General features: G+C 39.2%; 1 protein-coding gene across 1 annotated transcript; it reads right to left on the reverse strand.

Moving 5' to 3' along the window:
- Positions 1-26828, reverse strand: LOC149249496 (putative WRKY transcription factor 74). The gene is made up of 4 exons (XM_089453213.1): positions 26577-26828; positions 26234-26422; positions 288-412; positions 1-178 (listed from the first exon to the last, which is right to left on the reverse strand). Exons 1-4 carry the CDS (start codon positions 26826-26828, stop codon positions 1-3), a joined length of 744 nt encoding a protein of 247 aa, XP_089309339.1.
- Between the last annotated feature and the right edge of the window lie 739 nt (positions 26829-27567).

Consider the following 27567-nt stretch of genomic DNA (forward strand, 5'->3'; position numbering starts at 1 on the left):
TTAAGCCACATCCTCTGGACTATATTCAACAGCTAATTTCAGGGCCTGTGTTTCAGATACAGAAAGAGAATGGTTGTGTTTACCATCGTAGTATACAATAAATATGTTTCGATCATCTAGGGCTCGTTCTGTGTGCTTTCTTGCAGGACAACCCACTGTTCTGCACCTGTAATAGCTTCTGCAAGATCGAAGCAATAAAATATCAGTTAATCAAAGAGGCCAATTAAAGCGGAAAGAGTATCAGTATAGACAACCAAAAAAAATGAAAGAATGTAACAGCAATATACATTGGATATGGATGGCCTAATATGGTCATCTGCGTCAATTTTACCCAAGAGAATTCATCCGATGGAATGTCCGCCAAATTCGCACTGGCAGCAGGTACTCTGATCATTCTTTTCACTCCCGAGGACTTGTATAGGCAATCCGAAAAGAAGTGAAACAATGTAACATGATCAATAAGACTCTCACTATATTTATTTACATAACAATCATGATATATTGATATACTCCGACTGATATAGGTGCCATCAGCCAGACTTTAAAACCAACCTGAAAAACATAAAAGAAAAATAAAATTTTCCAAGTCTCAGAAATTCTTGCAAAACAGAGAAATTATCCTCTCGCTCATTCCAAATTAATATATAATAATAAAAAAAGTTAAATGAATATAGTTAATTTTGATTAAAAGCATTATAAGATATTAATAACTTTACTATAATTACGCCGTAAGGTAGTCGGTTTTGTTCCTATGGTCGGTTTTATCATGTGTGGAGGCTTCACGACCTCTCCGCCTCTCAAGGAGAGTTCTCTATTTTATGGTTTTGGTTCCTATTCCTCTCTATGCTTCACTTGCCTCTATTCTCCAACCCTATTTCTAAATTCCATAACCGTGCTCACTCTGTATTGATTTTCCTTTGTCCTCTAGTCTCCTTCCCTTCTCCTACCTCTCATGTCTACTCCTATTGCAACCCTTCTTCTCCCCATCACCATGTCATGAAAATGTATCCACTCATGATGGGGATTTGATGGTTGTGGCCCCCATAGCAAATCTCAAAACCAGTCTTAGGCTTAGTTTGTAGTGTCTATCGTTCATTCATCCATCCCTTGAGAAGTTCAATATGAAATCCATATACTTCACGCTTAGGTAGTTCACGACAAGAGTGCTCACTCTGATTCATGAATTCATGTTATTTCAGGCTACATTCTAGACCCTATACACATCATGGGTTATAATAATCAATACTTGAATACTATCCCACAATGGACCTGCTCCTGAATACTTTACCAGCATGCTGCTGCATGTTCCAATTTCTTTGTTGTTGTTGCTAGTTCTTGTATTTGATTTTAACCACCCAACCAGGGATTTCCGTGCTTCCCGTACTAAACACATAAATTCCATTAGATTCAAAATAAATTGAAATAACTTCAAATCATATGTCATTGGTTGCTCGTCAATAAGGTACATTTGCAATCAAGTTTACTTCATGTCACAACAAGTCAAACTAACTATTTGATCAAAACATCATGTATAAACATATCACATATGGTTAGCTCAAAACACAACCATCATAGATCAACATCATAAATCACATGTAACCATCATATACTAGAATCAGGCGTTTCCCTCTGAAATGAACTCCCCAAACTGCTTTCGTGTCAAAATATGTGCCATTCGATTTTGTTGTTAGACAAATGGGTAATCATTACTTGTTGATTTGAATTGAGGAATTCCAGCCGTGACAGTTGTTACTGGGTCGTTGGATCCTGCAATAACTGTCAACTATCTTCCTTACGAATCGTCAACCGACTTAACTTATTATATCGATAATATTTTGCTCCGTGAACAAGGTTTTTCTTCAGATTTTCAGGTTAGGCAGCTGGTATTTTGAAGGCAGAGGTGCATCTATTGCAGATCATTAATTCCCTTGCAGTGGATCAGTAGTTTTCTGGGCTCAAATTTGTAAGGTAGGTATTGCATTATTGTACTCTTACCCCCTTGCATGTGCATTACTTGCTAATGCCTAAGAGAGGATTTCGATGGTGATTTTCACGTCGGTAATGAGAGTTTTGTTTTCTTGAGCATTTTCCATTTGCTCAAAAGTGCCTCTCTGAGATGGCCAAGGTTTTGTTTTGGGTTTGGTAGATATCACTAGTTTTTTTTTGTTTCTGGGTGTCGCAGTACTCCAGCTTTTGTTTGGGGTGTGACAACTCTTTTTATCATAAATCAACTAGGGTTTATATTCTTGTAGTTACTTTTATTAATAGTAAATACTACAATAGTTATAGAATGTAATCTCCTTGGGTATTTTTTTGAGAGGGATCTGGCATCACATGGTAACTATGTTATTACATGACAACAGTTCTTTGGAGAAGGGAAAATGCCAAGTGGTGGGTTTCATGTGCTGCATCTTGTGAAACCATTTCTTTCAATCTTACTAGAAGTCCATACAGCTGAAGGAAAAGTGCCCTTTAGGGAGAAGGTTCTTTAAATTGTAATATCCCTTTTAATCTTTCTCGTATGCAGTTAGTTGCCTTTATATGGAATACATTTAGCAACCAGTTCCGATCCATTCTATTGGATGTGTGTAATTCTGGCATAAATGTGCGCATCAATCAATTTGATAAAAATGGAAAGAAGAAAAGAGGAGTTGGAGGTTATATTTAAGAGTGGATCAACACTAATAAATTCGTTAGTGATTTTGGGATAGTGGCAGACGTAAGGAATAATTTAATGACTTTCGAGATACACATAGTCTTGTATTACATCACGATTGATGCGGGGAGAGGTCATGCTGTCGGAGAGCAATGACATTCATGGGAGCAGTTTTAATATCAATACCAGAACTGTGTATGCGATAATCTTATCTTGGCGTCTTGTTTGCCAAGTTTCGCAATTGCATGTGTGGACAGTATGTTAAAAATGAACGTAATAAAAGCGAGCACTCGTTAAATATTGTCAAAGCGTGACAAGATGCCCTGCATTACATTCCATATATCCGTATATTCTGTATCTTTGAAGTCTGGACAACTATCACAATTTGCAAGTTCCAACTAAGGTGCATTGAATATGCTTCGATGTACTTTTATGGTCATTATCATTAATAAAACAAAACAATTACATGAAATATCGTTGACATCCATGTGGGATAATTTAAAATATAATTGAAAGTGCTAAATGGTGTTCTTAAAAGTTGTTTATTAATGATATCAATAAAAAAAATAGTGAGCAAGTACATGACATATCGTTGACATCCATGTGGGATAATTTAAAATATAATTGAAAGTGCAAAATGGTGTTTTTAGAAGTTGTTTATTTCGATTTCTGTTTAATTAATAATATTTCATCTATATTAAATGTATTATAATTATTAATAATTAAAAAATAAAAGATCAATTATTATAATTTCCAAAGTTGTGAGAAACACCATTCAATTACTTTTTATTACACTTAATATCTCATAGTACCCACTCATACATAACTTACTCTATATAATTTGGCACATTATTGCATACGTTTTTTTTGTTAGTTTACTACATTTTTTTAAATAATTATTTTAAATATTAAATTACAATCTACTATAAATTGAATTTTAAGAAAAATGATCTTAGCATGCATTATTTGAACAAAATATTGCAGCTTGAAGACTCTTGTATGTGATATGTCTCAGCCCTATTCAAAGTTGTAAAGTGTGTTTTCTGATGATCTCCTTGTTACTAGTGGTAATGCTTTGAAGGACCAGGGCAGTCCTTTGATAGATAAGAAGATGGGGCAAATGAATGGAGAAAAAATGATGGGAATTGAATAAAATCAAGTGGTCAACTGAAGAAGAATGGGGTAAGATGGGGCAAATGAATGGAGAAAAAATGATGGGAATTGAATAAAATCAAGTGGTCAAGTGAAGAAGAATGGGGTTCATCTAAGGATGGGAATGCTCTTTTTGATGGCAGGTCACATCCATTGCAACAATTTGGATATAACGAACACCCACTCTAGGATTTCGTGTTTCTTGGCTCCGTGATGAAAATAATGAAGACAAAATACATGTTAATTTGTTACTTGTGTTATTTGATGCAAGTTTTGTAATGAATGACTGAAAAATACACGGTGAGAGAAAAATGCATATTACGCTAATTAAGGAATGTTTTTCACTTGTTGAACTTGTAGTATTGAATTTAACACACTGACACTTTACAACAATGAACTAACAATCTTCATGATGAAAATAGTAATGTGGAAAATTTATTTACATAATGAAAAAGGCAATATGGGATATTCCAATCACGTTCCAAGGCATTTTTTAAAATGTGGATTTGAGAAAAGGTTGTTGTGGAAGGTGTTGTTTGTATATGGGAAAGATTTATCTACATAATGAAAAAGGCAATATGGGATATTCCAATCATGTTCCAAGCCATTTTTTAAAATGTGGATGTGAGAAAAGGTTGTTGTGGAAGGTGTTGTTTGTATATGGGAAATTTCCTGGTCATGGTATGTAATCCTAATGTTGATAGATATGTCTACTTTAAAATGTGGATGTGAGAAAAGGTTGTTGTGGAAGGTATTGTTTCTATATGAGAAATTTCCTGATCATTGTGTGTAATTCTAATGTTCATAGATATGTTCTACTAAGTGGTTCCAGTTAATGGGACATTGATGTGAGCATTCAATATATTTTTATTCTTTATCAAAGTATTTTTTTTTTGTATTTGCATAATTCAATTTATGCCTTACGGCGTTCCCTTTGCAACATTTGGTGCAAATGCTAGTAAAAAAAAAAACGGAACTATCGCCTTCAAATATCATAAAATCAACGATGATGAGCCATATCAAAACCAACGTGGCCTTCAAATATCATAAAATCAACGATGATGCACCATATCAAAACCACCTAATTTTAGAATGTTTCATTTCAAAGTCAAACCCAATTTCGTCAAACATGTGGTGCACTTGACTGAACTGAATTGCATTTCGTAGTGACTGGGTTGACTAGTTTGCTTGCCATACGTATGTAGTCATCGACAACTATCTCAGCTTTAGAATTTGGAGGGATGGGATAAAAAATTAATTTTCATATTTGTAAGTATAATGATGTAATTTTTTTAAGCATAAGCAACCAAACACTTCTTTCATAACCATTTGACATGGTTAAAAAAATAAGAAAATCATTAAAAAAAAAAAAAACCCTAAAATATAATTTTATTTTAAATTTATTATTATTAATTATAAAAAATTAATTTATAATTTAAAATGTAATAAGATTTTTAGCCATAAAAATTTATTTCATTTTGCCAAGGAGATTTATTCTAATTTATTGTGGAGATTATTAACCTATAAATAAGTTTTGTTACAATACTATATGCCCAATTTTTTTTAACTCATTTCATATGACACTTACTAATATAACAATTTTTTTAATTAATCAATTTAATTAAAAGGGCAAAAAAAACATCACTACTTTTGAGATATATTTCAACCTTTAATTTTCCCCAATGGGGGTGATTTAACAACAACATTTGGGTCTCTAGGAGAATGTTTGCCACCCCACCGACCCTCGACCCCCTTGATTATTAAGGAGGGGTGTCGTGGTACATCGCTGTCATGTAGCCTCATGTGTGGGTTATTTCAACTTCAATGCATAGGGGTGTTAAGTTAATCGACAAAACGATGGTTGAGGTTTAGAGAAAAGCGGTTTTGAAGCCCGCATGGTGGTAGAGACATTGGTTTTGCAGTCCTGAAAATGGTATTGGCCTCAACAATGTTAGAGTCTGGATAGTCACAATGGCGTGGGGAGTGAAGATAGGGGAAGGTGTTTGTTCTAACAATTTGGGTCTGGTTACTCGGTGGCCATGCTCAAGAGGTTAGAGAGATCGTGGTGGTGGTGAGGCTTCTCAATCGCAGGGAAATTGGGACCCTGGTACAAGGAGCTCGTGACTTGCAAAAAATCATATAGTCATTGGAATTACAATGCTACTGGTGATCTCCTGGATATTTGAATGCCAATCGGGTTCGAATCTGGGCTCTCAGACTCAGAGTAAGGTATGGCATGGTGGTCTCCCAACTCAGTATCATCCTGTAATTGATATTGATTCCAGTCCTAGTCTCTGTATATGGGGGTCCTAGGCTGTTGAGAATGCAACAAGATGATGGAGCTTAGTGGAAAGAAGTCGCCTTCACTAAGTGGGCTCGCAGGCTATTTTTGGCGCAAAGTCTATTTTTAGACATATGGATCATGGTCTATGAGTTGCAGTATGTTATTTGTGGATGATTGGTCATGTTGGTAAAAATAGATGGACTTCTATTTTTAGACATATGGGCAGGTTTCTATTTTTAGACTGCCAGGCTAAAAATAGAACAGTCGAATATTATTGTCTCATAATAATATTTGGACTATAAACATTATCTTATCCTCTTGGAGCACTTCAGTTTGAGCTACAGATGTGGCACATGCAGCTATCAGAAGGAAATACGCTTTTCTTGTGGGTCAGTTAAGCTATTGCATGCAAGACTTCAGTTAGAACTCATGTGGTTGAGTTTCGGTGGAGTTGATTGAGTTGTGTTCAGTTTAACTTGGTTGAACTAGTTGTATTCAGTCTAACTAAAGAATACTCTAGTGATGAGTTGTGTGAATTAAATATTAATTAATTCACTAATTATTAACTCATAAAGCAACTGAAGAATACATCAGTTAACTCAGTGCATGTACAGTTTAGTGGAGACAGGTGTTAGAGGTTGAGATTGCTATCAGTTGTGACTATAGTTGTGCATGAGATCTTGCACAATCAATGGGATTGAGTTATGCCAATGAGGACTGCGCAGTGTAGGCCAATACCAAGGTAATTATAGCCTATGCTCACGTGATTTTCACTTGGGATTGAGCAGTGGAGGCAGGCAAAGCAGCGGTGGAGATTTGAACCTGTGACTTGTTTGGATCTGAGCTAGTTTTGTGTGTAACAGGTGGAGATAGTACTGAGTACTTGTGAGGAGTATTTTACTATGTATTGTTACATGTTCTCAATCATTATAATATACAGATAGTGTGGGGTTTTCAGCTGTATGCTTTCCCCGGGTTACATACTGTGTTAATGTGTGCATGCGATTGATGTTTCATTGTTTTTAATGCTGCTAAATTGATGATCAATGTAGAGGAGATTATGTATTGTGCATGTATTCCGTAATAGTGTATAATCGGGATAATCTCTATGAATAAGTGTTTATTATTCAAATTTCTACATAGGCTCTTTATGTAAATTTTGGTAGCGTCATTGCCCTGAGTCAGGTTATGGCAATTGAGGTTTCACTGCTTTGCTTGCAACCTAAGGGGTTCAACTGAAGAGGGAGGCAACAGGCGAGTACCTCTCTAGGATGACTACTCTATTGTGGTTATGGTCTGGAAGGCTCAATGCCAATCTCTAGTGGGATTGAGGGTAGCCCTATCTTTGTTGTTACGACTTTGTGTCTAAATGAGCTCGATCCTTGTCATCTTAACTTGAAAGTTGGGTATTTTGGTGGACTATCTATTTTTGTTTTAATTCTGGGTTAAATTTTTGTTCTTGGAGCCTATCCGCTTTGGTTGTGGTCATGGGCTTGTAGCCTGGGTAGGTTGCAACATGCCACTTTTTTACTGGGTCGCTTCTTACAATCTAGTTGTTTGCTAGAGGGTTTTGTGTGTTTTTGTGATTCAGAGATCAAAATTAAGCTAAAAAATGAAAGTGCCTAGAATCTCCCAAAACCAGCGTCAAGTTGTAGTGTTCATCGTCCTGATTCCAATAACACTTGAATCGTCCCAATTTGACGTCGTATGACAAAGTCATGACATTCTGGAGTTTTGGCTCAACAACTGAAAAATTTGTAGGTGGGATGACTAGGCTGTTGACTGGGTAGTCCTTACTGCTGATGTAATGATGATGTCAGCTTGACAAATGGGCATATGAGAGGCAGATCAAAGCTCGAAAAGTGTCACTTCGTACAGAGGATAGTTGACTTCATTTGATTGGTTCGTGGCATTTTTAGGTGGCCCAATAGGAGGCTGCCATGTGGCGCCTCCACATTGGTCAAAATATTTGTATTGAGCTCAAAGGCATCAACAAGATTCGAACACAGAACCTACCACACACAAACCCCATGACTTACCAGCGCGTCATTGATTTGTTTCTTAACCCATTAAGGTCACGGGTTATATTTGAAGTCAACATGTTTTGGCATTGGGAGAGAGGGGATGGGCATTAGCCCTGGCCCCAGGTCACAACACCGCCATGGGACCTTGGCTTGGATTTCAACGGAGTGAGGCGGGGACCAGCCCTAGACCTTGGTCACTTGGTGCTTCAGAGGACCTTGCGGAGGTGCGAGCGGAGAGGGTGGGTCGTTGGACCCTGGCCCTTGGTTACCGGAACCACCATATGACCATACGATGGAGGCCTAGGTGGAGGGCACAGGTGGTTAGCTCTAGCCTTCGGCCACATTGATGCCATGTGCCCTCAGTGGAAGGTTCGAAGAGCTAGGCCGGCAGGGGTGGGTAGTTGGCCTCAACCCCCGACCACATCATCGCATGACGTGACCACAACCCAAAGGAAAAGGTGCCAACGCCGGTGGGGGTGGATTGTTGGCCCCAACCCCTTGCCTTATGGGCGCTCCATGTGACCCTGTTTTTGCGCACATGGGTTATTGGACATTTTAATGAGGCGACAATTTTCACCGTTTACAGGTGAAGTTGTCAGTTCCCGAACAGTTTAAAGGGCAGATTTTTCGCACAGTTTGTAGGTCTGGCCAAATTGCAGGACAAATAGCAGAATTTGTTTAAGGAGGCATAACTTGATCAATTTTTGGTCTTTTTGAGCCCAAGAAGGGCTCAAAGAGGGGTTTTTGGGCATTTTGAATCCATTGGCAGCCTTAGTTTTCTAATTGGAGCACTTTTGGAGGGAATTTTTGCAGGATTGAGTCTTTTAGTGCCAGAGGCAATCAGAGGTTTGAAGAAGTATTGAAGACATTTTGAGCATGGATAGAACCTTGTAGGGGTTTACCAGCCTTTTTATTTCATCTGAAGCAATTTTGACTTTTGTAGTGCAGCTCCTTTGTCTTTTCTCATTATATGTTTTTGAGGGAAGCTATTTTCAGTACTTCAATGTGGAGTTGTTGTACATTTTATGCTTGGTTTTCAGGCAGAGAACAAGGACCTGATGTGTGAGTCCTTTTCATGTTGAATTTTTCATGACTTGCTGTAAGTGGTCATATTTTTGGAGTGAGAATTATTTGCAGGAGAATGTTTCATTGTAGGGGAAACAAGTCACTCAATTGTGAATGATTTGCATTTACCCTTTATCACTAAAATCAATAGAGCGGTCTAGCTATTGGAGCAGGACCAAAGACGTAGCCCAGGAGGGGTGAACTTAGTCATCAAATGATGGTTTTTACTTTTCATGTTTCCATTTTGAGTTTCATGTGAATATGTTACTTTTTAAAAGTTCATGTGAAAACTAACTCACCACCTTGAAGAGATTATAAAACTTGTTTACATTTAAGACCCATTTTGTTTACTTGTAAAGCATTATAGGACGGTAAGTTTTTGAGAGGAGAAGTTCTCTTCCATTTTCAAATCATTATGGTATCAGAGCTGATTCTGACCAAATTGCAAGTATGGGCAAGAAGCTGAAGCAGGAAAGACTCCAAGAGTTAGAGGAGATTAACTTGTCTCTTCGAATGGAGAATGTTGAGTTGAGGAGATCGCTTGAAGTTGTGGAGGAGGAGAAGAGGCAAATGCACCTTCAGTTGCAGCATGTACTGGAGGAACAAGTTGGTGAGAGTTACATACCAGAAGCAGCAAATAATTTCTCTAAGATGAAACCAATATTTGGGCATGGTTCAAACACATGATATGGACCTTATGTGGAGGATGATGCTTATGAGTTTTTTCAACACCTAAGAGATTCTCCTTATGTGCATATTGGTAAAAGTGGGTGTCCTGAGTCATCATCTACTTTTTCATCAACATATGAAACATAAAATATGGGTGGAAAATTAAAGGAGGTAATTAGCATCTCTAGTTCTACTCCTTCAATTTATGTTGATAACACATCTTTTGCAGCCTTTGAAAATCATACTAATGGCATTGGTGTGAATCTGTTAACTCGGATGGGTTATGAAGGAGGAGGTCTTGGAATCAATGGCCAAGGTATCACTAATCCTATCGAGGTGAAGGAGCGACCACGATATGAAGGATTGGGTTATGGTCATGGATAAATTGGAGAGTACTCTAAACTTTTTGAGGCAAATAAATAATCAAATGATGATATGTTACACCATGATAGTAGTGATAATGGAAATTTGTATCCAAGGAGAGATGAATGTTTCAAAGAACATGCAAAGTACAGTCCTCATCGTCAAAGCCACAACCCAAGGGACAAGTATAAGTGTCATGGAAATTTTAAAAATGTTAGTGATTTTGATTATTTAAGGGATATGTTTCCTTGCACATTTTGTGACGCAACTAGCCATTGTGTGGCCGATTCTAAGAAACGCAAAGTGATGGTCAAGATAATGGACCAAATTCTTGGAATTAAGCATGAAGAACCTCTCTCATGTTTGAATACTTCCTTATTGATGGGCAAGCGAAAGTATTTTTGTACCCATTGTAACATGAATGGGCACCATATAGAAAGGTGTTGGAAACTTCATCTGGAACTTAGTCCCAAGAAGGAAAAAGAGGTCAAGCGATCCATTGCAAGGAAAGTGACAGGTGGAAAAGAGGAAACTGATGGAGTTCCTAAGGCAACCTTCAAAGTAGAACAGGTGCAGAAAGAGAACCCATAAGCCTAAGATACGGAAAGATTGGGTAGACTGTTTTGTATAGTTTTCTTTCCTTGTAAAATTGTAAATACTTGTACATTCCCATTTGGGTACTTTGTAAAGTGAATACACGAACAATCACTTATTTGCAACAAGTGTGTTTTATTTGAAATGTTATGTTGTTATGGCTTGATGATGAGTCTAATTGTTTGAGTACTTTTTGAGATGAGAATTTGTATGTCATCTAGTATGTCTATAGTTGCGTCATGTACTCACTGATATAAGTGTTTCAAGATGAAGCTTGTTTGTGAATGTAATATTTGATAAAGATTGTGCAGAAGATGACTATGTTTTGTTGAGAATGAAACAAGATGATGGAGCTTAGTGGAAAGGAGTCGCCTTCACTAAGTGGGCCCGCGAGCTATTTTTGGCACAAAGTCTATTTTTAGACATATGGATCATGGTCTATGAGTTGCAGGATGCTGTTTATGGATGATTGGTCATGTTGGGAAAAATAGATGGACTTCTATTTTTGGTTCACAGCAGTGTGATCAAAGTCTATTTTTAGACTGCCAGGCTAAAAATAGAAACAGTCAAATATTATTAGCCCTTAGTAATATTTGGACTCTAAACATTATCTTATTCTCTTGGAGCACTTCAGTTTGAGCTACAGATGTGGCACATGCAGCTGTCAGAAGGAAGTACGCTTTCTTTGTGGGTCAGTTGAGCTATTGCATGGAGGACTTCAGTTAGAACTCATGCATGTGAGTTATGTGGAGTTGGATGTGGAGTTGATGGAGTTGTGTTCAGTTGAACTAGTTGTATTCAGTCTAACTAAAGAATACTCTAGTGATGAGTTGTGTGAATTGATTGTTAATTAATTCACTAATTATTAACTCATAAAGTAACCGAAGAATACATCAGTTAACTCAGTGCACGGACAGTTCAACAGAGACAGGTGTTAGAGGTAAGTGAAAGGGTGAGTTGTGACTATCAGTTGTGCATGAGACTTGCACAATCAATGGGATTGAGTTATGCCAATGATCTCTGTGTAGTGTGGGCCAATACCAAGCAAATATAGCTTGTGCTCACGTGATTTTTAGTGTGGGTTATTTTCACAAGGCATTGTGCAGTGGAGACAAGCAAAGCAGCTGTGGAGATTTGAACCTGTGACTTGTTCGGATCTGAGCTAGTTTTGTGTGTAATAGGTGGAGATAGTGCTGGATACTTGTGAGGAGTATTGTACTATGTATTGTTACATGTTCTCAATCATTAATATACAGATAGTGTGGGGTTTTCAGCTGTAAGCTTTCCCCGGGTTACATACTGTGTTAATGTGTGCATGCGATTGATGTTTCATTGTTTTTAATGCTGCTAAATTGATGATCAACGTAGAGGAGATTATGTATTGTGCATGTATTCCGCAATAGTGTATAATCGGGATAATCTCTGTGAATAAGTGTCATATTATTCAAAATTTCTACATGGTATCGGAGCTGTTGATCATCAGATCTATTATTCAGAAAGTGTTTACATTTTATTTCTTCACGCAGAGTCTGTAATCGGGCTAGGCAGCCTTTGGATTCATCCTTCCTTTGGAAGGTGAGATATCCGATAAAAGCCCATACAGTAAATCTTTGTATGAGAAATACTTTGTTCTCACGAATCTTAGATCAGAGGCGGTTGAGTTTGGAGCTAGTGGAATTCGAATTTGCAGCAGTGTTTTCTTGGTGTCAAAGTTGAAATTTCTTTCAACGGATTGTGATTGGAGTATGCTATTGAGGGCAGCTCAAACTATATTGCATGGAAGGACAGGATGGAGGCAGTGTTAGACGATAATGGGCTGAAGGAGTTCATAGAGGCTGATGTCCCAAAGATTACTGATGCTGCTCTCATTGAGGCTTGGCAAAAGAAGACAGCAAAGTGTCGAAGGATTCTGTTGGAGGGCGTGAAGGATCACATTGTGTCCAGCCTGCATGGAAAGGCTTCTCCACACTTGATGTGGAAAGCGTTGACAAATCTATTCCAAAGAAAGAGAGATTAGAGGAAGCTGGTGCTCAAGGATAAACTCAGAAACATCAAATGTGAGAAGGGCGACAGTATACCCAAGTATCTCACGAAGTTCACTCAGTTTCAGGATGAGCTGGGAAGTGTGGGGGTGACTGTTGATGATGAGGACTTGGTGAGCTTGGATCTCCTTGGTCTTTCGAAGAGTTGGCATTCCTATCAGGACTCTGTCAATGGTCGGGAGAAATTGCCAAGATGGGAGAGACTTTGGTCAGATCTTGTGCAAGAGGAGATCAGGCAAAATACCAGGGATGGATCTTCATCAGAGGGACCTGATGAAGAAAATTGCGCTTTGGTTGCCAAAGCAAAGAAGGGGAAGAACAAGAAAGCTTCTCAGTCTGATGCAAAAGGAAAGAAGCAGGACATGTCCAAGGTGAAGTGCTTTCACTGTCACCAGCACGGACACTATGCCACTAATTGTCCACAGAAGAAGAAGAACAAGCAAGCTGCTGGATCTACAGCAAGAGAGGATCTAGCCTCGCAATTTGAGCTTGATTTTTCATTGATCGCATGCTTGGTTTCAAGTGTGATGGGATCGGTGTGGTTCTTGGACAATGGTGCGTCTTTTCACACGACAAGAGATCGAGATTTGTTTTCTGATCTGGAGGAGAAAGATCTTGGAGTGCACATCGAGATGGGTGATGATGGTAGATATAGTGCGACCGATATCGGTACCATTTCCTTTGAGAGGGAGTCTGGTAAACCCTTCGTATTAAAGGAAGTGATGCATGTTCCAGGATTGAAGAAGAATCTTATATCTGTGGCGATGTTAGAAGACAAGGGATATGATGTTGTTTTCAGCGAGGGAAAGACTTTCCCGCGCAGCAAGACAACTGAAGAAACCCGGAAGATAGGGGTTTGAGTGAGGAAACTTTATCAGTTGCATGGATGGTTGTGCAGCAATGACATGCAAGGTAGAAGGATTGGTGAGCTGGGATGATGGCGAGCTGTGGCACAGGAGATTGGGTCACCTTCACCATGGAGCCTTGAAGATACTATAGCAGATCACTACAGGGCTTCCTAAAGGCACTCTTGCGCAGTTAGATCATTGCAAGGGGTGTACTTTGGGAAAGTTTGTGAAAGCTACCTTTCACGAGAAGGATAGTCACGCCACAATGATCCTTGAGAGAATTCACACAGACGTGTGTGGACCTTTCTCAGTAGCTTCGACAGCAAAACACAAGTATTATGTGATCTTTGTTGATGATTTCTCTCGTAAGTGTTGGATCTTCTTCATGCAGAAGAAGAGCGAGACATACTCAAAGTTCTGTGAGTTCAAAGCACTAGTCGAGAAGGAGTCGGGGAAGAAGGTGAAGGCTCTTAGGAGCGATAATGGTGGTGAATACAGCTCTGGTGAGTTCAAGGATTTCTGCAGTGTAGAAGGGATTCAAAGAGAGCTCATAGCTCCCCATAACCCACAACAGAATGGGGTTGCTGAGCGGAAGAACAAAACGATCGTGGGTGCTTCAGGGGCGATGTTGCATGATCAGGGCCTACCCCTTCACTTGTGGGCAGAAGCATGCAATACAACAATTTATGTGCAGAACTGTTGTCCTCACAGGATACTTGGCATGAGTACACCCGAGGAGGCTTATTCTGGTAAGAAGCCTGATCTTTCTCATTTGAGGATTTCTGGTGCTAACGTTTACATGCATGTGACGAAGGATGCCAGGAAGAAGTTGGAGCCGACCACAGAGGTTGGGATATTTGTGGGGTACACTGATACGCCCCACAACTATCGTGTGTATTTGGCAGACAGTGGCAAGACTGTTGTGCGATGGGATATAAAATTTTAGGAGGAGAAAGCCATGAAGTGTTCGCTTGAGAGGGAGCCACACTTGCATGCAGATGAGGAGCTATTAGTTCCTAAATATGAGCTTCAGGACGTGGATCAGCCACAGGACGAATTTCATGGAGTGGAAGAGACCACTCATGCAGCGCCAACCATCAGATGGCGAAAGCGCTTGACAGAAGCTGAGCGACTGGCTCAAGATGCAGAGAAAGTTGTAGGACCACCTACAGCCCAACGCAGGTAGAGACAGTCACCTGATCGGTACACTGGATACATGGCTCTTGTGAGCAAATGTGTTGTGATTGAGCCATCCTCTTTCGAGGAAGCTGTGGAGGATCCCACATGGGTAGACACCATGGTGGAAGAGTATGATTCTATTGTCAGAAACAGTGCATGGGAGATTGTCCCAAGACCGGAAGGGAAATCAGTGGTGGGTTCGAGATGGATCTACAAAGTTAAGCAGGCAGCTGACGGGAGTGTGGAGAAGTACAAGGCAAGATTTGTTGCCCAAGGCTTTTCACAGATAGAGGGGATCGATTATGAGGAGACCTTTGCACCTGTCGCAAGGTATTCTTCCATACGGATGATTCTTGATCTCTCAGCGCAGATGGGGTGGCACATTCATCAGATGGATGTGAAGACTGTGTTCCTTCCTGGAGGTTGGAGGAAGGAGGATACTACTTCAGTGGAGGTAGTGGATGCCACTGTTTATCGACAGTTGGTGGAGTCGCATGTGTGCAGGCTCAAGAGAGGCACATCAGGATATGGATCTTGGTACAGACAGGAGGATGCAGATTTGGTAGGGAGCTCAACGGACGACATCAGGTACCATCATATCAGAGATTGTGTGCAGCGGAGAATCATGTTACTTTCATACATTCCAACGGAGGATCAGGATGCTGATATCTTGACGAAGGCGCTCACTAGGAGCAAATTCGAATACCACCAAGGCAGGATAGGGGTTGCTGATAATCCATATCTTGTTGAGAGGGAGTGTTGAGAATGCAACAAGATGATGGAGCTTAGTGGAAAGGAGTCGCCTTCACTAAGTGGGCCCGTAGGCTATTTTTGGCACAAAGTCTATTTTTAGACATATGGATCATGGTCTATGAGTTGCAGGATGTTGTTTATGGATGATTGGTCATGTTGGGAAAAATAGATGGAATTCTATTTTTGGTTCACAGCGGTGTGATCAGAGTCTATTTTTAGACTGCCAGGCTAAAAATAGAAACAGTCAAATATTATTAGCCCTTAGTAATATTTGGACTCTAAACATTATCTTATTCTCTTGGAGCACTTTAGTTTGAGCTACATATGTGGCACATGCAGCTGTCAGAAGGAAGTACACTTTCTTTGTGGGTCAGTTGAGCTATTGCATGGAGGAATTCAGTTAGAACTCATGCATGTGAGTTATGTGGAGTTGGATGTGGAGTTGGTGGAGTTGTGTTCAGTTGAACTAGTTGTATTCAGTCTAACTGGAGAATACACTAGTGATGAGTTGTGTGAATTGATTGTTAATTAATTCACTAATTATTAACTCATAAAGTAACCGAAGAATACATCAGTTAACTCAGTGCACAGACAGTTCAACAGAGACAGGTGTTAGAGGTAAGTGAAAGGGTGAGTTGTGACTATCAGTTGTGCATGAGACTTGCACAATCAATGGGATTGAGTTATGCCAATGATCTCTGTGTAGTGTGGGCCAATACCAAGCAAATATAGCTTGTGCTCACGTGATTTTCAGTGTGGGTGATTTTCACAAGGAATTGTGCAGTGGAGGCAGGCAAAGCAGGTGTGGAGATTTGAACCTGTGACTTGTTCGGATCTGAGCTAGTTTTGTGTGTAACAGGTGGAGATAGTGCTGGATACTTTTGAGGAGTATTGTACTATGTATTGTTACATGTTCTCAATCATTAATATACAGATAGTGTGGGGTTTTCAGCTGTAAGCTTTCCCCGGGTTACATACAGTGTTAATGTGTGCATGCGATCGATGTTTCATTGTTTTTAATGTTGCTAAATTGATGATCAACGTAGAGGAGATTATGTATTGTGCATGTATTCCGCAATAGTGTATAATCGGGATAATCTATGTGAATAAGTGTCATATTATTCAAAATTTCTACATGTTTATGTGGACAAAGCCAAGTATGTCATTAGAAAAATATAACCAGTGTACCTAAGAGTGCAAGTGCAGTTTGAGGACCACAAAGTAAAGTATGAATCAGTGCATGGAAAGCATTGAGTTGCTTCTGATTTCCAAGATGGAAAATCAAGTTTGTCTTCAACAAAGAGGGACTTCAAGATGAAGTTTGTTTGAGCTAATAAAGATGGTTTTGGAGAGAATGTTCAGATTCCATCCATTGAAGTTTTTGTTCTTGCATGTTTAGAAGAATTGTGGCTCGATTCTTGACAAGAAGATTAGGACTTCACGTAGAGGATAGGTGGAGTACCTTGATTGGAGCTTGAAATCACCATTTGAAATAGAACATGAAAGATTGATATCGAGAAAGTTTAGGAAAATTTTCCTCATTTATTTTCTAGAAGAAGATAAACTTTTGGAGTCCAAAAGTTCTTAGTGGGGAGGTATGATCCAGAGATCAAAATTAGGCTAAAAAATGAAAGTGCCCAGAATATCACAAAACTAGTGTTAATTCATAGTGTTCGTCGTCCTGATTCCAACAATGCTTGAATCACCCAAATCTAATGTTGTATGACAAAGTTATGACGTTCTGAAGTTTTGGCTCAACAACTGAAAAATTTGCAGGTGGGCTAATTGGGCAGTCCTTACTGCTGATGTCATGATGATGTAAACCTGACAATTCGTCGTACGGGGGGCCAACAGAGCTCGACGAGTGTCACTTCATAGAGGGGACATTTGGATTCATTTGATTGGTTTGTGGAATTTTTAAGTGGCCCAATAAGAGGCTGCCACATGGCCCAACCAGAGGCCGCCACATGGCACCTCCACATTGGTCAAAATATTTGTATTGATCCTAGAGGCATCGACAAGATTTGACCACAGGACCTGCCACACATAAACCCCATGGCTTACCAACGCGTCATTGCTTTGTTTCTTAACCCATTAAGATCATGGGTTATATTTGAAGTCAACATGTTTTGGCGTAGGGAGAGAGATGTTAGGCGTTAGCCCTAGCCCTTGATCACAACACCGCCACGGGACCCTGGCTTGTAGTTTAGTGGATTGGGGTGGGGAAAAACCCCATACCCCGGTCTCTTGGTACTTGCTGTGGAGGCGCGAGCGGAGAGGGAAGGTCGTTGGGCCCTAGCCCTTGGTTACTAGAACCACCATACGACCATACAACAGAGGCCTGGGCGGAGGGCGCGAGCGATTAGCCCCAGCCTCCAGCCACATTAATGCCATGTGCCCACATCGGAAGGTGTAGAGAGCTAGCCTGGCGGGGGCAGGCAGTGGACCCCGACCCCAGGCCACATCATCGCACGACATGACCATAACCCGAAGGAAAAGGTGCTAGCACCGATGGGGGCAGACCGTTGGCCGCAGCCCCCAGCCTTATGGGCGCTCCATGTGACCCTGTTTTTGCGAATTGGGGTTATTGGGCATTTTAATGAGGCGATAAATTGCACCGTTTACGGGCAAAATTGTTTCTTCTCAAACTATTTAAAGGGATAAATTGTCACACAGTTTGTAGGTATGGCCAAATTGCAGGACAAATAGAAAAAAGTGTTCAAGGAGGCATAACTTGATCAATTTTTGGTCTTTTTGAGACCAAGAAGAGCCCAAATAGGGGTTTTTGGCATTCTGAATCCATTGGTAGCCTTATTTTTCTGATTGGAGCACTTTTGGAAGGACTTTTTGTAGGATTGAATCTTTTAGTGCCAGAGACAATCAAAGGTTTGAAGCAGTTTTGAAGACATTTTGAGCATGGAAATAATCTTGTAGGGGTTTACCAACCTTCTTATTTCATCTGCAACAATTGTGACTTATGTAGTGCAACTCCTCTTTGTCTTTTCTCATTATGTGTTTTTGAGGGAAGCTCTTTTCAGTACTTCAATGTGGAGTTGTTGTACATTTTATGCTTGGTTTTTAGGTGGAGTACAAGGACCTAATGTGTGAGTCCTTTTCATGTTGACCTTTTCATGACTTGTTGTAGGTGGTCATATTTTTGGAGTGATAATTCTTTGCAGGAGAATGTTTCCTTGTAGGGGAAACAAGCCACTCAATTGTCAACAATTTGCATGTACCCTTTATCACTTAAATAAATAGAGTGGTCTAGCTATTGGAGTAGGCTCAATGATCTGAATTGGATCATTATATTGTTGGTCATCCATCTTGATGCATTTGGAGCGGAAAAAGTGGAGGAATCAACTCGTAGGACCGTTTTTATCAGTGGTACCCAGTTTGGCGAAATGGGGCTTGAAACCTTCCAAGAGCATTTTGAGGTTTCAAACTGTTATCCCCTACAATGTCCCAGGCTGAGGAGGAGATTGAAAGAGGTAACTTCAAACCACTTGCAGTTTAGCAGTTAGCCCTACTAAACTGCAAGTCGCTTGAAGTTACCTCTTTCGATCTCCTCCTCAGCCTGGGACATTGTAGGGATAACATTTTGGCGCCATTGTCAGGGAACGGAAGATCATTTATTCACTGGGAAAGAATGACAATGATTAGATCTGATTGCTGATGGTGAACAATGATCAAACATAAGAAAAGCTGTGCATATTTCACCTGGCGACTCTAGTGTCGAAGAATCCAAAGGTTCAGAATTTTCACAGCAACTCCACTGTTCAAAAACTGGTAGTTTGAAGAACTTCTTGGTGACTTAACTGTTTTCAAAATGGATTCAACTGCTCGAAGGTATGATTCTATGAATCGTGCTCACATTCCTGGTTTTCCGAATTGTATTCCTTGCATAGATTGGCAAACTAATCTGCCCAAATTCATAGATGGAAATGAGGATGAGGCTATTATGCATCTAATCAAATTTCATTGGCATATACATAAGCTCGGGATTAAGTTTCATGAGGATTTTTTGATGAAAATGTTTATGGCTAACCTAGAAGGAAAAGCAAGATCATGGTATGAAGGATTGAAGCCATGTAGCTTATTCTCTCTTAAAGAATCCCACACAACATTCTTTGAGTTTTATGGAAAATCCCATCATTCATTCTTGTTGTTCGAAGATTGTTGTGAATCCTCTGAAAATTTCATTCAATACCTTGAAAATACTTTTGGTAATGAAGAATGTCTATATTATGAGATCATAGAGGCCCTTTATGAATATTCTTCCCATTAGAAAATAACATAGATTAGCTGCTTTGATACAAAGGATCATTCACAACACACATCAACTTATTCTTTTCTTGAAGATGAAACAAATCTACATCCTAACAGTCAAGAAGAAATTGGCACAAGTCAAAATTCTGAAATTGCATGTACAGAAAACTTAAGTAGTGAACCATCTTATGAAAATGATCATCTACTTTTGCAAAGAAATAGTGAACAAGAAGTTGTTTTCCTTGATTCTTGTGACAATCAAATTGATATTCTTCCTGTTGAAGCACATGAGGATTCAAATATACTTGAAGTGGTTTATGCATTTAAAGTTTTCCATGAGAATCCAATACCCTGTCTTTTGGATGAAAGGTATGAAGATAGTCATTCACTTGTTTTTTTAGATTGTTCTTTCTCTGAGTTTTTATTTCAAGATCAGGTTTGTGAAGACCAAGATGAGTTGTCTGATGAAATGCATGAACAAAGATCTGAAACACTATTCAAAGAGAAGATTCATGAAAATCATAATTTTGAACTGGCATATATGGAGGTTTCAGACAATGTATTCATGGCCGGGAATAGTCATCAAACATTGCAAGCATATTATGAAGAGGAGAATAATGAAAAATAACAGATTATTTTAGATCCTATGGGTGTACACATTAGCACTATGGTTTTCAAACAAAGTCCTCTTGCCAATCATCAGGTAAAGGTAATTGAGCATATCATTGAAGAATCATTGTTGATTTATAACAGTCTTATGATCCACAAGAACATCTCCAACATAAAACATTTTCTTCCATGATTAAAGATCAATCAGATTTGAATGATGAAAGCCAAGGTTTATTTCATGATCCTCTGGTGAGTTTATTGCAGTCATCAGTAGAGGAAGAATTTTCCAAGTTTGTCAATACATGTATTGGATCCAGTGGAAAAGTTCAATTGCCACTTTCTTTTTTCTTCTGCCTGCTCAAGGAAAGTACAAGTAAAATTAAAATAAGTAGCCATTTGCTGAAGTGGTTACACTATAGGGATCATTACACATGATTGTATATACATCTTCAGCAGGTGGGCGGTTATCATCAGGATTTGAAGCCCGAGATGAAGGCCCTAAAATCTCGATGGTCAGCTACCATAAGTAAGTTCAGTCAATATGTTTTTTATAGTCAAGTCAGTTCAGTTAGTCAGTTAGTTTTCAGTTTTCAGTTTGGTCTTTTTGTTTTTGACTCCATGCCCAATGGATAAGGCTACCTAGTCTATGGTGTTCTTGACACCTCCAAGGAGCTGTCATCCCCAGTTGGAGCCAATGTTAGTGCCTTCCAGTCATGTCAGTCACCAGTGATCAAATATGCTCTTACAAGGTTTTGTTAGGGTCTTGAGGTCAAATTTTATCATTTCATTAGGTTTCAAAATAAAATTTGGTCATTGGCTGTTGTGTCTAGGTCATTGCTGCTCCCTTCACTTACTCATGGTCTTCATCACTCATCATGGTCATTGTCTTCTTCGAGGTATCATATCTTCATTTAAGTGTCTTGGGTCATGAAATGGTTAAATTCCTCATTTTAGGTCATGGTTTAGGGTTTCACTCCATGTGTCATCATGATACCATATGTAAAAACAAAAACATTTCCATCATGTGAGTCAGTGGGTAAAGGGAGTTAGCAGCTTAGGGAAAGAAAAATAAAGGTAAAGGTAATGTTTTATTTCAAATAAGACAATGCTGCAGTACACTACCTCGTCTCATCATTTCTCAAAGGGACATATGATGTCATGCCACTACCAAAGCAAAAATCAACTTTCAAGCTACAAAGGACCATCCAAAGCATCAAAAGGGTTTCATTTCAGAATTCACAAGTTTAAGCATCTCCTTGGCAAGTAAATAAACATCTGGCACCTCTTATGCATCCTTCATTTTGAAGAACTCAGTGAAAATCCCTCTCCTAGGGTTTCACTGTGCTTTTGGTCTCCAAATGATTTTGCTTCATTGCAGTGAGAAAAATCCTAGTTTTTATGTTCCATAACCCCCTCACATACCTTATATACCCCTCCCAACCATTTACCATACCCATTCCCTTCATTTCCCCTCATTTTCCCTAAACCCTAGCTCAATGCTGCATTTTTGCAAATTTCTAGGCTAGGATTGTGTTTTGGACTTTTTCACACCTTTCCCTCACTCTTTTCAAGAAATTCCACCTCCTTACACTCCCTAACATCTATCCCTACCACCCAAAATTTTCCCAAGAATTTAGAAAGCCCCTAACCCCTTCATTCCCCTCCATCTACAAGACTGTCTCAAATCCCCTGCTTTCCTAAAACTAAACCCTAATTCTTCCTCCTAGTGAGCTAGGGTTTCACCTTGGAAGCAAAGGCCCCACACACTGACAAGAATAAGTACAATAATGGAGGACATGTCTAAAGAGTTGAGCCATCTAACATCAAAGAGATCAGTGCCTCACAAACTCATCAAGAGGTCATTTGCGGCACACAGGGATGATTTTGCTTCAAAGTGTGTTTTTGACCAAATGGAGATGAAATTGACAAAAGTGGAAGAGGTTTTCGTCAATCATATACCAACAGAAATATATATATATATATATATATATATATATATATATAAATAAAAATAAATAAATAAATAAATAAAAAATAAAAAATAAAAAAATCCTTCAGGTTTTACACAGGTATCATAGATTGGGAGATATGCAACTCTCTTGGAGACCTATGTCAGAAAATAAAAAAAAATTCAAGTTAATTTACTGTTTTTAGTCATGATTGTGTGGCACGGATTCCGAGCAAATGAAAATCAATTTCCAGAAACTGAGAGAGGTTTTTCTTCACAACGTCCTTATCTACAAAAAAGTTGATAAGTTTTCAAAAAATCCTTATGGTTAGAGAGATATCACCCCATCTTGGAGATTTATTTTTGCAGAAAAACCCAAAATTTTGGCCCTGCGAAAAACGTAGTGCCTTGGCGCTGTGCTTTTTCCTCAAGGATCCAAATGACAAGTGGCTTGAATTTTTGGAAATATTATGCCCTCCTCTTATAACCCATTTCCTCATATTTTCAATACATGGCTCATATTTTGTGAAAAATGAGAAAAAGGGGTCAAAAATCAACATTCTGCCCCTCTTTTTCACACGCGCTGTGCTTTTGGAGACATCTTGGGAGAATCAATTTTTGAAGCTTTCCCATGGGTCATTTAAAAAATTTCAAGATGTTATGGAAACTAGACATGCAAGGCTAGTTTACCATTCTCTAAGATATCAATTTTGATCTTAGGAAGGGACCTTAAAGTGGGCTCAAAGTTGGCGCTGTGCTTCTGCAAATTTCTGTGTTTTTCATTTAAATTTCACTGTGTAAATTTCCTAGTTTTCAGTTTGACTTGGTCAAAGTCAAAACTCTTGATGTAATTGAAGTTAGTTCAAGGTTAGATGATGTAAGCATGAATAAATGGACATGATATGTTGTTTTTGTGGTTTAATAGGCCTCATTAAGGAAGTAAAATCCAAAACAAAGTCTACAAGAAGTGTTTGTATTTGACCTTCTCACTCTCACCTATTGGTTGAGAGAATCTTGGAAACAGTTCCACCACCTAGGAATTCGACTCCTAAAGGTGGGGAAGTGGTTCAATTGAGTCTATATGTATCATTTTTCATTCAGAGAAAAATGTTGGACTTTTTTGGAGAGGCTTGGTACCTTATTTTCTCTTACAGCTAATACATGAACAGTTGCAACTATATTTCAGGAATACTTGTTCAGTGAGTCTATGGTGTTGTTTTCCTTTTAGATCAGTTTCTAATTGATGAAATCATCCCTCTTTTCATGCTTTATCTTCTTCCTATGATTTTCCTTGCAGTCATATAGGCAGAATAATTAGATTTAAGCTCTGTTTATGTGGAAAATTGTGATTGTGTCTCTCTTCTTCTAAAATTAATGAATTCATGTTTATACATGCTCATTATGTTTTCTTAGACTCTCAGACCTATACTACATTGAATAAATCCTAAGTTCATCATAACACACTGATATCTAACTCCTTTTTATGCCTGTCACTGCACACTTGATAACTTAACCTAATTGCTTGTTCTCATCCCTAGTCCAACAAACCTAAAAACCCTAAATTTTCAAATACTCAAACAAGACTTATACATCTAGCCTAAAATCCGTTTCTTTTCCAGTTATTCATTAACAAATCCTTAGAGAGATCCCTCTCTAGTTTAGCAAGGCTAGCTGCTGAACTGTAAGTGGTTTGAAGTTACCTCTTTCGATCTTCTCCTCAGCCTGGGACATTGTAGGGGATAACACAAACAAATACCTTTCCAACGATGCAAGAAACGCGTCAATCAAAGTCCGTATGCAAAAGTTATGCCACTCAGAAGTTGACCTTCCTGTTTTCACACCTATAGTTCAGGAGGATGTCGTGTCAATCCCCATTATTTATGGAAAAAGGGCTAGCTACGTGTTTGTGATGTAAATAACTCTAGAATAGTCTATATTGTAACTCTAGTTAAGAGTTGATGTAGTTAAAATTAACCACTAGTAGGCTATCAGGTTGGGCTATAATTGGGCCACTAGAAGGAAGAGGCATTCCATTCTTTTGAGAGCATTTTGTTCCATAGCTGAGAAAATATATCCAGGAGAGATAGGAGGTAAATAACATAGAGAGGATTTGTGCACTGTAGTAGCCCATAGGCCACAAACATTACTTTTTTGTACTTGCAACCATATTTCCAGACAGAGAAAGAGAGTGAAGCGACCTCACCTTCCAATTGGGTTTTCTTCCAAAAGGGTTTCCTAGAGAGCATATCTTGTGTCTTATGTGTGTATGAGCTTATTTTGTCGTTCTCTATTTTTCTGCATAAATTATATTCGCATGCATGCACTAATTATAGTTAAATCCACAGATCTTAAAGTTTAATAAACTATAATAGTGTAAAATTTCAGTATTTTAATATATTATTATCAGATCTATTGTGACGATTTGTCCAGTGGAATATCCATAGCAGTTTAAGGATCACCTAGAGACGTAGCCTAGGAGCGGCGAACTTTGTCATTAAATGCTGGTTTTAACTCCATGTTTTCCATTTTGAGTTTCATGTGAATATGATACTTTTATAAATTTCATGTGAAAACTAACTCACCACCTTGAAGAGATTATAAAACATGTTTACATTTAAGACCCATTTTGTTTACTTGCAAAGCATTAGAGGACGATCAATTTTTGAGAGGATAAGTTCTCCTCCAGTTTTAGATCGTTCTGGCAGAGGGTTGTGAGCACCCAGTTTCTCAACTCTCAAGAATTTTCCTTGTGTAAAGAAGGTAGTTATTCTAGGGGGATGATATTTTGGCTTGGTTCCATGGGTGAGAATTCTAAGCGAGTTGAGCACCTATGGTGTGCCTACAATCTATCCACATTTAGGATCTATTGGTGTGTAATCCAATGCCTCATTGACGAGGTAGAGCTAGTAGGGGGATTGGCAAGAGGGGGAAACTTGGTAGACCTTGTTTGGAGGACCGAGGCCAAGGTGAGGTCATTGACCCTAACCCAGCCCATACACCTAGTATTGAGGAGTTGGTCCCCTCTTTAGACAGATTTAGTAGTCAACTCAAGCATATCACTATGATTTTGGAGCAACTTACTCAAGATCGACACGAAGATAGGAACATGATAATTGGCTTCATGAATGCTTTCGAGAGAAATCAGTGGCATATGCAAGACTATTTGGGCAACATGCAAAGGGGGTAGTGGCACATACAACATAAATTGAACCTATTTTAGGGAAGATTGACCCATATGGAGAATCATGTACATTGTGGCTTCATGCCTTTGCAATCACCAAGCTCTGGACAAGAACATCTTGCTCCAGTTAATTCTTCTAACTCTTAATGATTCTTGATTGTGATATGATTTTGAAGATCTTTTGGCATTATGTGCCTTTTTGTTTCTAGTTAGCTAAGTTTTTCTGACAGTTTGTTATTTGTTTTGGTAATGATCCAGGTGGATCTTCAGATACAATGGCATGGAAAAACTCAGAAATCCAAGTGGGCAGAATGAAGTCAACCTAGAACCAGAGCAGAGATCTTGTCTTCCTGATTCCAACGGTGCAAACGGTACTTCAATCTGAGTCCGGATGATGAAGTTATCGCCCGAAGAAGGATGCTTTAGTCCTTAAGAAAATGGGGAATTTCCTTTGAAAAGGAGTCTTAAGCCTTTAAGGCCAAATCACAATCGGAGGTTGCATATGGGCGGATTTAAGCTTTGGGCCATGGAACCCCAGATCGCTGATCTCCGATCAAATCAGATCGGTGGATCAGAGGCAATCACAATTGGAGGACTTACATGTCTATCGGTGAGCGGGTAGTGCGATCGGCGATTAATCGGATCGACGAAACCTCTATCGGACACCTGGGGCGATGTATGTGTGGGATGCCGACACGATCGACCGACGCTGATATCGGCGATCGGCGATCGACGGTCGGTCATTCCCGATAACCAGGATAGGGACACCCCGATATGCCGATTTGCAACCTCAGCGTGGACCCCATAGGAAAAATAAGCCCGATTTAATGGTTTTTGAGGTCCAGGTATATGGTTTTTGGGCAGATTTGTAGTGTTTTTTGGGATTTTGAAGCTTTATCGTTTCAACAATAAAAGACCATCTTTGAGAGGCAGTTGCACTCACTGATTCTTCCACTCTACCAGCGTTTGTTAAGAGCCAGACAAGCCCCGATTGGGATGGGATCCTATCCGAGAATCCATTATAAAAGAGGATCGTTGGAAAGACCGAGGAGGGGCATTTTATGGTTGCAGCACGCTGTTTTGCAGGAGGCCGAGAGCACATATTGATTTGTTTTAGACAGTTTACACGACTCCATCCCCTTTCATTGCTGTAGGATGCTTTGGTGCTATATACCTCTCCACCCCAGGCATTCATTTCATAGCCATCTTGTAGATTGGAGGTATAAGCCTCTTTGTGGACAAATTGATGAATGTAATTCTGTTTATTCATGCCATTTAATAAGAAAGGCCTCCCCATTGTTGAGCTGGGCCCGGAGACGTAGTACGAATTGGACGAACTCTGTTATCAAGCGTTGGTGTCCTCTTTTGTGCCTTTTATGTGTTTACTTCTTCTTTTCTTATGTGCACATTTATGTGTTAAGCTTCAATTTTATATGCAATTCTTTTCTATACATATATAAGTGAAAACATCCTAGATCAAGTGGTATTAGAGTAGGGCTTTTTAGATGTGAATTGCATGTTTGTATGCTAACAAGAGGCAGGCTTCAAAAAGGCGAAGGGAATTTATAACCTTTCAATCAAGAGGTAGTGCGTGCACCCTGGAGAAGAAACATCACTAAAGAGGAAGCTCGTATTGAAGAGGAGCGCAATTTCAGAAAGACTTTCTATTCAATGGCAGAGAATATCAGTCAACTGGTTATAAGACTGGAAAAAGTTGAAGAGAGAAATCTAGAAGGACAAGGTTCAACACATGGGAATGATGGAGAAGAACCCCCTCCTTCTCCTTCTGGTGGTGAAGGTTCTTCTTCCCCTCACCACCATAATCAGAGAAATCCAAAGGATGCATCTAAGAAACCTTTTTTTAAATTAGATGTTAAATTTGATCTTCCTGTGTTTAATGGTGAAAGTAACGCAGAAAATCTTAACAATTGGAT

The sequence above is a fragment of the Pinus tabuliformis genome, chromosome 7 (assembly GCF_031772625.1).
Source record: "Pinus tabuliformis cultivar Carrire ecotype Pingquan chromosome 7, CPIR1, whole genome shotgun sequence".
Lineage (NCBI taxonomy): Eukaryota > Viridiplantae > Streptophyta > Pinopsida > Pinales > Pinaceae > Pinus > Pinus tabuliformis.

Excerpts from the sequence above, each read along its gene's own strand:
- LOC149249496 (XM_089453213.1), bottom strand. The coding sequence starts at position 26,828 with ATGAATGCCTGGGGTGGAGAGGTATATAGCACCAAAGCATCCTACAGC. Across the intron at positions 26,423-26,576 it reads CTGGTAGAGTGGAAGAATCA|GTTGCAAATCGGCATATCGG; the intron begins GTGAGTGCAACT and ends GTCCACGCTGAG. Across the intron at positions 413-26,233 it reads ACCCGCTCACCGATAGACAT|TCCTCGGGAGTGAAAAGAAT; the intron begins GTAAGTCCTCCA and ends TGCCTATACAAG.